The sequence below is a fragment of the Tachysurus fulvidraco genome, chromosome 15 (assembly GCF_022655615.1).
Source record: "Tachysurus fulvidraco isolate hzauxx_2018 chromosome 15, HZAU_PFXX_2.0, whole genome shotgun sequence".
NCBI classification, from domain to species: domain Eukaryota; kingdom Metazoa; phylum Chordata; class Actinopteri; order Siluriformes; family Bagridae; genus Tachysurus; species Tachysurus fulvidraco.
This window is the reverse complement of record NC_062532.1, coordinates 1,993,179-2,004,369: the sequence shown is the minus strand read 5'-3', so window position 1 is coordinate 2,004,369 and position 11,191 is coordinate 1,993,179. Positions and strand designations below refer to the sequence as shown.

The following is an 11,191-nucleotide window of genomic DNA, read 5'->3' as shown; positions in this document are numbered from 1 at the left end:
TCTTTGAACGTTGAGTGTCGATTCACTTGTGAGAGCCGCTTTCTCGCTTTTATTTTTGTTTATTATAAGAAAATAATTAAATTATTATAAAGGTAAATGGAAATAAATCTTAAAAGCACATATATCACACGACACAGTATCACAGTGCACTAAGACACTAAATGTGTTTGATCAATGCACATTTGATTACATGTTATAAAATACAGGCATGAGGCATCAAATACATACAGGCATCAATAATAGTATCGAGTCATTTACGAGCCTGAAGAATCGACTTTTACTGATTAGATGAATCAAATGACTCCCTGAACAGCGCCGAAATGCCCATCACTACTCAAATGTAATATTGAACTAGCACGCCCTCTAGTGTCCATCATCGAAAAAGCATCAAAAAAGGAACTTTCCTTTATTACACATACTGTATTTTATTACAGCTTGGATTGTGATGTGTATGAAATGTACTAAATGTACAAAAACACATGATAAGTTTTAAATAATAATAATTTAAAATCATTAGTAGGCACAAGAGAGAGAGAGAGAGAGAGAGAGAGAGAGAGAGAGAGAGAGAGAGGAAAAAAGAACAAACTGTAGCTAAAAAATAAATAAAATAAAAGTCACCCATCTGGACCAGGTCCTTTACCCTATAGAACAAAACCTCTGTTATACGAATATCATAAAATTCACATCAGGGCTTCAGTTAACACTTAAGCTCACTTATTTCTGCACACTTGTAACGGCATCATTCTGAGTATCAACTCTCGGATCTTGATTCTGGATCAGTTTTCAACGTGGCATCGTTTTCACCGTGACGTCGTGGCGACGTTGAGCTGGAGACGGTGTGAAAGGGAGACGCGGACACTTTCCACAGCTCCTGTAAATACGAGAAAGTTAAGACCGTTTCAAAGATAATAATAAAGGCATAATATAATAATAATAATAATAAATAATAATAATAATAAATAATAATAATAATAAAGGCAATAGAAAGTTTTCGAAGGTGTACAGAAACATCATTTATATGTATATTATATTTATTTTAAGATTTCCATAAAGTTAAAAGGAAGTGGACCCAAAGGTGATGAAGTGACGTCGGAAACTGAATCACATAATTGACCTCCGTTGGTCTAAAAGGAGAAATGTTTTTTGATTTATTGTTAAATCTTGAATGTTTAAAATCGATCACGACGTACCAGCTGGTTGACTCGTTCATACTGGAAGAACTGGGGGAAGGAGCAGGACACCGGTGACACCGTGAATCTCGTTTCCTTCTCTCTGAGCTGCGTGATCTGCTCCAGACGGCGACGGAAATGATCGTACGCCTCGCAGGACACGTCCATGTGACGCAGCGTGAAGTTCAGCCTGAAGGAAGCGGCAGGAAGACACGATTTGTCTCATTATCTTATAACACAAGTCAGGACAGAGCACCGGTCTCACCCGTTCACACAGGAGTTCACACCGCAGCTGGGTGTCTTACGTAGGTTAATTCTCTAATCTGATTTGTACAGAAGGTGTTTCATTTTCCACAAACGAGGAAACTTGTTTCTCGGATGTTCCGCAGCAAGGACTGCGACTACAAATGGATAAGGAGTACAATTTTGAAGAGGATTCAGAATGTGCTGTTAAGTGCAAATAATCAGCTGTAAAGAAGGTCGTCGAAGGACATCACACCAATCATCATCATCATCATCATCACGATGATGGGTTCAGTGCTTAATGCTTTTGAGCTCTGAGTGAAGGTCAAGCTCTCTGCTGAACCCTTGAGCATGACCCTTAACGCTGAGCAGCACAAAAAAACAAACGTAAAAAAAAAAAACTGCGCTTCCCAGAAGACGACTATCTAATTGGCCGTCGTTACCGTTTCTCCATGCTGATGTAGGCGGTGCTGGAGTGACGCAGATTACTGGAAATGCGATACAGAGTACGAAACAGGGCGTCGGTCAGGTCGTCGTCATAGCACACTGAGGAAAAGAGAAGAAAGACGAATCGTCTAAATATTCAGCAGATTGTAATGGTAACTGAAAATAACAGTGTATTTAACAGTGTGTGTGTGTGTGTGTGTGTGTGTGTGTGTGTGATCTTTCACCATCAGCTGCGATGATGACCGTGGTGTTATCGTGCAGGTCCGATATCTCGTCCTCGCTCCAGCTAAATACCGAATCCGCATCTGAAAGTGGAACGAGCCGAAAAACCGTCATCTCTTAACGTTTACAGCACAACAATAAAGCAGCGTTCATCATCAGAACCTCTCTACAGCTCTAGAACGTTAAAGGTTTAGTCAGTGACCTGTGAGGAAATCATCTGTGGTCCAGTCCAGCTGTCTCACCTTCACACTGCGCTCGTCTGAGAACAGACAGACAGACAGACAGACAGACAGACAGGAGAACACGCAGAGCCTCGTAAAGATGCTTCCTGACATTTAGCGTAATTCGTTTTAATGCGTTATGTTTGTTTTTTTTCCCTTTAATGTTCATTTGACATTTGTTGATGAAATCTTTAGCTCAGACTCGGTTACATGGAGACAGATGGAGCGCTCAGGAATAAGCAACATTTACACCTGAATACACTGAAGGTCTGATCAAAGTCGGATCGGATTTAACAAGATCAGATTGTCATGCGGGTTTTGTTTAATCTGATGGTTGTGTTTCTCTTTAATTCATTCTAAACAGTGTTTTGGTCACACCTACTCACTTACCTGCCCACCTGCCCAATCTACCCACCTGTCCAATCTACATCCTAACTACCCACCTGACTATAATGCAGCTATAAGCTCATCTATAGCAGGAAGAAACTGGTGCTGGACGAGTTTCAGTGGGTTTTAATAAAAGGTGCAGAAGTTGCACTCTCACCTCGACTGCATGACAATCTACCTACCTACCACCTGCACATCCCTCTACCCATATACACTCTTACCCATCTACCCTTTCACCTGCCCACCCGGATATCCCTCTAACCCATCTACCCCTTCACCCGCCCACCCAGATATCCCCCAATCCATCTACCCCTTCACCTGCCCACCCAGATGTCCCCCTAACCCATCTACCCCTTCACCCCCCACTCAGATATCCCCCTAACCCATCTACCTACCTGCCCCCTCACCTACCCATCTTTTATGTGCTCATGTGACTTACCTGATGCTGCAATATAACGCTGATTCAAATGCACATTTCTCTGACACATGCTGAGGAGATCTTCACCAACATCTGCAACACACACACACACACACACACACACACACACACACACACACACACACACACACACACACACACACACAGCTTTTAAAGAGGGAAGCATGATCTCTTTACCACTTATTCCATCTGAACACGATGATTACGAAGCTGTTTATCAAGCGGCCCTCAGTGTTCTCTCCGAGAGACCGACACCTTCCTCATCACATGAGACTAATTTCACAATTATTATACAGACAAGAAAAAACACACACTTCCCTTTTACTTCAGAAAGAGACTGGAAAAGGGAAAAGAGACTCTTTTTATTTCCCTCTCTTTGGATTGTAGTATTTAATTAAAAATTATTATTATTATTATTATTATTATTATTATTATTATTATTATTAATTATTAGTTGTTATTATTATTATTATTATTATTATTATTATTATTATACAAATCTCTGCCTTCACATTTGTGTCTAATGACCTTAAAAATAACAGATCCGGTTTTCCAGACTGAGACAGTATTGTTTGAGAGCAGAGGAACATTATTATGTAAGACAAGGACAATACCATCACTTTCAAAGACGGAGAGAGGAAAAAAAAGTAAATGCAAGCACAGTGTGACTCAAGGACACATCTATCCTCTGTGTGAAAGCTTATTTTCAACCTGTAATAAGAAGCGCGATTCTACAAACACTCCCACATGCAATCAGCTCGCACATGGTGAGCAAACACCGAGAGATCCTAAAGCCGAGCTCCAGCCACCCCTCGTATCGCCCTTTACACCACACCCTACGCACTCGTATGTACAGTAGTACGTGGACACGTAGATTGAAGCGACGTCTCGCAATGAGGACGTCACGGAACCAAACCAAATGTCAGAACCTTCGGTCGCTGCAAGCAGGGCAGCATTCAGACCTGGAACTAAACCGAAGGAGACGATAAGAAATAAAATAACTCTGATAGGTGGCACTTTATTATCGTGTCCTCCTTCGGAAACGACTCGATTAACGGCCGCTGAATTCCTCGTCGAGTGACGCAGCTTGAACTCATCACGCCGTGTAAGAAAAACAGATCTAAATTTCCACCTCGGATCGACTCGAAACTTTTACACGACGATGAGCCGAGTTTTATTACTGAAATAAAATCCTGACTGTGAGGAGGCTTTGAGTTACTGACTTGAGTGAGGAATCAACCACGTCGTTAAGTTGCGTGATGAAGCGTTTGTCCTGTAATCACCTCGTTACGCTGATGTCATTCGGCTTGTTGTTACCTTCTGACCGACGAGACGAACCCGTACCTGTGCAGTAGACCGTTTTCGCCACACCGGCCGCCACGATGCTGGTCAATCCGGTTCCTGCTCCCAGCTCCAGCACCGTGGCTCCTCTGAACACGGCCGTGTTGGACAGGATGAAGTCAGAGAGCAGAAAAGCTCCTCGCCAGATCTGAGGAGACACCAGCGAGATCACTACACAGTTACACCTGCGTTCATTAAAGACTCTGCGGAACGCTCACCTGCTTTCCGACGTCCTCCAGCGGAGTCGCCATCGTGTGCTCTGAGAGGAAAACACAACACAGTCGGATCTAACACGTTATTGTTTCCATAGTAACAGCCAGTTCTCTGGGATGCTTCACATAAACAGATACGTCTGTAAGTAAAGGTTTATCAGACACGACTGGAAGGAGTCGTCAGTGTCAGCATCACTATCCCTTACCGATCTTTATGATGTCCATGAGATGATCGTCCTCCTCCTCCTCCTCCTCTTCATCATCATCATCATCATCATCATCATCATCACTATTTGCTCCAGCAGTCTGGCTCAGGATGACAGGGTGAGCGGTTTCACGGTCCTGCACCGTCTCCGCTGGCTTCCTCGCTACATCCAGGTCTCCATCTTTGTCCAGATGAGAGTGAGACTGCTCCTGAGACGGAGAACACGAGTCCTTCTGCTCTTCCTCCCGCAGGATCCGGAACCTCGACAGGAACACTGGGAGTGGAAGCCGAGAGAGAGAGACAGAAGGACAGAGAGAGAGAGAGAGAGAGAGAGAGAGAGAGAGAGAGAGAGAGAGAGACAGAAGGACAGAGAGATAGAGAGAGAGACAGAAGGTCAGAGAGAGAGAGAGAGAGAGAGAGAGAGAGACAGGGACAGAGAACAAGAGGGATAGAGATAGACAGAGTGAGAGATAGAGAGAGAGCAAGAGAGAGAGAGAGAGACAGAAAGACAGTAAGACAGAGAGCGAGAGATGGAGACAGAGAGAGCAAGAGAGAGGGACAGAATTACAGAGAGTGAGAGTCAGAGAGAGAAACAGACAGAGAGAGTGAGAGACAGAGAGAGCGAGAGAGAGACAGAAGGACAGAGAGAGTGAGTGAGAGCGAGAGAGAGAGAGAGAGAGAGAGAGAGAGAGAGAGAGAGAGAGAGGGAGAGAACAAGAGGGATAGAGATAGACAGAGTGAGAGAGATAGAGAGAGAGAGAGCAAGAGAGAGAGAGAGACAGAAATACAGTAAGACAGAGAGCAAGAGAGAGGGACAGAATTACAGAGAGGGAGAGACAGAGAGGGAGAGACAGAGAGAGAGACAGACAGAGCGAGAGACAGACAGAGATACAGAAAGAGAGAGAGAGAGAGAGGGACAGAAGGACAGAGAGAGAGACAGAACGACAAAGAGAGAGAGAGAGAGAAGGACAGAGAGAGACAGAAGGACAGAGAGAGAGGGAGACAGAAGGACAAAGAGAGAGAGACAGAAGGACAGAGAGAGAGAGAAGGACAGAGAGAGAGGGAGACAGAAGGACAAAGAGAGAGAGAGAGATAGAGGGAGAGAGAGAGAGAAGGACAGAGAGAGAGACAGAAGGACAGAGAGAGAGAAGGACAGAGAGAGAGAGAGAGAAGGACAGAGAGAGAGACAGAAGGACAGAGAGAGATAGAGGGAGAGAGAGAGAGAGAGAAGGACAGAGAGAGAGACAGAAGGACAGAGAGAGAGAGAGAAGGACAGAGAGAGAGAGAGACAGAAGGACAGAGAGAGAGAGAGACAGAAGGACAGAGAGAGAGAGAGAGAGAGAGAGACAGAGAGAGAGAGAGAGAGACAGAGGAGAGGTTTAAGTAGATTATGATGACGTAACCCGTCCTATGACAGATCCGCGAGCTGTGTAATGGTCTCAGTGAGCAGGTCCACATCTATCTGACGTTAGAGGAACTGAATTATCCTCCTGTTCCTCTTTCATCTCCCTCAGCGTCTCAATTTACAGCTTTATAGAATTACGTTACACAATTTATTTGAGCGGGAAAACTGAAGTAAACAAAGATTTCTGTTAAATTGTTTAACACTAAAGTCACGATATAAATACGCATGGATATTTAAATGACCCCCCCCCCGAATGTTAAACACTGTAAACACAACAAAACACAAATCCTACATTTTGTCTTAGTGAAAAGCAAAGCATGTGAACAGATGCAGTATCATCATCATCATCATCATCATCATCATCATCATCATCATCGCGTACCACATGCTAATTTTACGATCGACTTTAATAATCCTGAATGTATTCAGTAAAAAATTCATTTTTTTCCCCCCAGCCGTACAGTAAAATGTCCTTTATGACCTGTGATCACATTATCCTCGTCGTGTCTCTGAAACAAACAAGATGAAGCGTCTGTTATCAGACCAACAAACGTCCCGGCGTCGGCGACGCACGCATCCTTCAGCGGATTTGACCTTTAGCTCGTCTGAGTCACGGCCGAGGTTTACAGCCTCTTTGTGTGATCTCAGACAAAAGCACCTTCGACAAGACCGAAAAGCCTCGTGCGCTCGTTTGTCTTTATTACCACGGTTACCAGAGCGGACGATCGTTTTTCCTTCCGCGTTAGCGTTTTCAAAGCTAAAGGCTATCGACGTCTTCTCCTAAGTCGAAACGAATCGTTACTTCTGCTCCGTTTCAGTTTCGGCTGTGACTCGGGTGTGACTCAGGAGTCATGTGTTTAACGTGACTCCTGAGGCAGAGGAACTGAGCTGAGAGTCAACATGACGGACAGGTGAAGGTGTGAGAACGCACTGACTCGCCTGTGGAGAGTAAAACGGAGGGAATCGAGGAGAGGTCATGGGGTATTTTTTATTTTAATCTGAGACAAGATGCAGAGAGACAAGACGCAGAGAGACAAGACGCAGAAAGACAAGACGCAGAGAGACAAGACACAGAGAGACAAGACGCAGAGAGACAAGACGCAGAGAGACAACATGCAGAGAGACAACATGCAGAGAGACAAGACGCAGAGAGACAAGACGCAGAGAGACAGGATGCAGAGAGACAAGATGCAGAGAGACAACATGCAGAGACAAGATGCAGAGAGACAAGATGCAGAGAGACAACATGCAGAGACAAGACGCAGAGAGACAAGACACAGAGGGACAAGACACAGAGAGACAAGACATAGAAAGACAAGATGCAGAGAGACAAGACACCGAGAGACAGGACACAGAGACACAAGACGCAGAGAGACAACATGCAGAGACAAGACGCAGAGAGACAACATGCAGAGACAAGATGCAGAGAGACAAGACATAGAAAGACAAGACACAGAGAGACAAGACACCGAGAGACAGGACACAGAGAGACAAGACATAGAAAGACAAGATGCAGCGAGACAAGACACCGAGAGACAGGACACAGAGACACAAGACGCAGAGAGACAACATGCAGAGACAAGACAACATGCAGAGAGACAGGATGCAGAGACAAGATGCAGAGAGACAAGACGTAGAAAGACAAGACACAGAGAGACAAGACACGTAGGAGCCACAAACTGTTTCCCATCAGCTCATCTTGCACTTGTTATAGAACACATTAGACTTGCCCCTGAGACGTCCTGCTGCACTGCTCCGTGCTGCGGAGCCTTAAACACAACAGCAGGGTGTAGAGAGGTGTCTTTATGCTCCACACGCTCGTCTCTCGTCCGTTCGGTCTTTTGTGTCTATTATACACAGCTGCCATGTCATCGGCCCGTCCGTGTCGCCGCTCTCACGTATTGACTCCCCACCCCCTCCCCATCGTACATTAATGGGATTGGGAACGCCGCTGGGAGGATATTACCGGGGCTGAGAGTTCTCCACCGCACTAATGATATCTGCTCACTCTGTGGTCCTTTTCCATTAATGGACAGAATACACAGGAAAAAAGAACAAAAAAATCTCACAATTACCTGAAGCCATTTTTTGTTTAGCGATACATCATGAAGTGTGACGCTGAGGGAGTAAACACACCGTGGGGCTTGCTCCAAAATGGAGATAAAGAACTCGATTTATTCATTAAACACAAATCCCAAATTTTGTCTAAGTAAAGCAAAGCATGCGAACAGATGCAATATCATCGTCATCATCATCATCATCATCATCATCATCATCGTAATTTACAAACGATCAGTTTGTGTTTTTCCTTCACAGGTTATATATTATACATATAATATTATAATATATACACCTGTGATATACACACACACACGAGACACACACACAAGACACACACACACAAGACACACACGACGCACACACACACAAGACACAAACACACACACAAGACACACAAGACACACACACGACACACACACACAAGACACACACACAAGACACACACACACACACGACACACACACACACACGACGCACACACACACAAGACACACACACAAGACACACACACACGACACACACACGAGACACACGACTGGTGTGTTTTCTGGATCTTTTTATTAGCCTGCACGTGGTCTGTGATTGACCTCAGTGGAACTCGTGCATGATTTTGTTTGTGTTCAGAAATCGATGTCAAGACACGTTGACAAGACACACACACAAACACACACACAAACACACAAGACACACACACAAACACACACAAAAGACACACACAAACACACACAAAAGACACACACAAAAGACACACACGAGACACACGACTGGTGTGTTTTCTGGATCTATTTATTAGCCTGCACGTGGTCTGTGATTGACCTCAGTAGAACTCGTGCATGATTTTGTTTGTGTTCACAAATCGATGTCAAGTTGAATCGTTTTATTTCCGAAGAGCAGATGGCAGTGCCGGATTAGTCGCGAGCCGTTGAGCAGATAAAGCGCTCACAGGATGTGCAGCTTGTTCAAACATCAGGAACACAATATTACCTTCAAAATTCAAAACATATTCTATGCATCTCCGTGTGTTTCCTGTCTGCCATGAACAGGGAGCTAAACTGGGCAAACTGGAGAGATGAAGATCAGAAAAACATCAAAATACAACATCACCTGATCTTTATATTTATCTTCATCTGTCCAGTTTGATGAGTCAGTGCCCAGGTGGAGCATCAGATTCCTGATCGTGTCTAACAGGAGTGGACCACACCATGGATCTGAACACCCGTGAAGCGCTCACCTGGTTGTCCGGCACTGTTGAGTCGTGTCATGAGATGACGAGCGTTGGGGATCAGTAAGTGCACGTCAGAGAGCACGGTGTCACTGCGGAAGGTGACCTGGTCCATGGCATGACCTTCATGTGCCCCTGGATGCTGTGAATGACAACGATGCAAAGTAAAACACGGGAAGGTTCTGAGATGATGCTGGAATTTCCAATATAGAGAAAAATAATAAACTTCAGGGCTTCATGCCTTTCTTAATACAATGAAAAGTAAAACATCTACTGAGTTGTGTTCAGTTCCTCTGAGATGATTGTGTTTACACTAGAGCACTGACAGAGATGTGGACAGAGATGTCTACAGACATGTGGACAGAGATGTCTACAGACATGTGGACAGAGATGTCTAGAGATGTGGACATAGATGTCTACAGACATGTGGACAGAGATGTGGACAGAGTTGTCTAGAGATGTGGACAGAGATGCCTACAGACATGTGGACAGACATGTGGACAGAGATGTAGACAGAGATGTTGACAGAGATGTAGACAGAGATGTGGACAGACATGTGGACAGAGATGTGGACAGACACGTATAGAGATGTGGACAGATATGTCTAGAGATGTGGACAGAGATTTGGACAGAGATGTGGACAGACATGTAGACAGAGATGTCTAGAGATGTGGACAGACATGTGGACAGATATGTCTAGAGATGTGGACAGACATGTGGACAGATATGTCTAGAGATGTGGACAGAGATGTGGTCAGACATATGGACAGACATGTAGACAGACATGTAGACAGACATATGGACAGAGATGTGGACAGACATGTGGACATTTCCAATAGAGGAAACGACTGAGAAGGAAAGACTGAGATACAAACATTAAAAGAATAAAATGAAATTCTACACAGATTCATTTCTTCTTCAATCAGCACACAGTCAAGGATTTTCTTTAACTACCTGCAGTATTTTGTCCATGAATCTGAGCAGGAAAGTGACTTATTTAACTTATTTTTACATGGAATGTTGTAAATAGTTGCTTAGACTTGACACACATCAGGCACAGTACTAATACATCCTCATGCTGGACACGTAGGGCACTAGATAGGGCACTAGACAGGTGTCACAGTACCCAGTCGTCCCCTAGGTAGTGCACGTTTATACACACTGTGTGGTTTAAGATGCGGCCCGAGTTCCGTCCTCGACACACCTACTTAAATAAGGGAAAATGCTAATAAGCCACCATTAGAGGTTTATTTTAGGGTTCTATCTGTACACTAAGGAGGACAAATAAATAAATAAATATATCCCAGTGGTTTTGTCTTCAGTCTGTACCTTATAATGACCCCGAAACCGAGCTAGCACTGCGAAGGTTCACCTGTGTAACAACAGTAAAATAGCCGTGTAGGAACCGGATGTCTTCATACCGGGTTCCGGGTTTACATTACATTATATTTCTGTATTACGTTTTAATTGCTTTTTATTACTCAGTTATGACTTTGTCCTACAAATAAGTATGTGAAAAATGTACAGATAATAAATAAAAGAGAGAGAGAGGGGGAGAGAGAGAGAGAAGCAAAGAGAGAGAGAATGATAAAAATCAGAGAGAGAGAGAGAGAGAGA

General features: G+C 44.1%; 1 protein-coding gene across 2 annotated transcripts; it reads right to left on the bottom strand.

Moving 5' to 3' along the window:
* Positions 1 to 389: 389 nt before the first annotated feature.
* On the bottom strand, positions 390 to 11,008 carry mettl22 (methyltransferase 22, Kin17 lysine). Of its 2 annotated transcripts, none has more exons than XM_027138126.2 (11): positions 10,904 to 11,008; positions 9,584 to 9,716; positions 4,888 to 5,160; positions 4,688 to 4,728; positions 4,473 to 4,617; positions 3,129 to 3,200; positions 2,284 to 2,340; positions 2,084 to 2,164; positions 1,856 to 1,958; positions 1,191 to 1,359; positions 390 to 871 (listed from the first exon to the last, which is right to left on the bottom strand). In XM_027138126.2, the coding sequence occupies exons 2-11, from the start codon at positions 9,687 to 9,689 to the stop codon at positions 752 to 754; spliced, it is 1,167 nt and encodes a 388-aa protein (XP_026993927.2). In that variant the 5' UTR covers positions 9,690 to 9,716; positions 10,904 to 11,008; the 3' UTR covers positions 390 to 751. The 2 variants fall into 2 exon arrangements, with proteins under 2 accessions (XP_026993927.2, XP_026993926.2); XM_027138125.2 differs by lacking the exon at positions 10,904 to 11,008 and adding an exon at positions 10,529 to 10,889.
* Between the last annotated feature and the right edge of the window lie 183 nt (positions 11,009 to 11,191).

Coding starts and splice junctions, on each gene's coding strand:
- mettl22 (XM_027138125.2), bottom strand. Junction 4,729..4,887: donor CATGGACATCATAAAGATCG/GTAAGGGATAGT, acceptor TTTTCCTCTCAG/AGCACACGATGGCGACTCCG. Junction 1,959..2,083: donor GGTCATCATCGCAGCTGATG/GTGAAAGATCAC, acceptor TCTTTTCCTCAG/TGTGCTATGACGACGACCTG.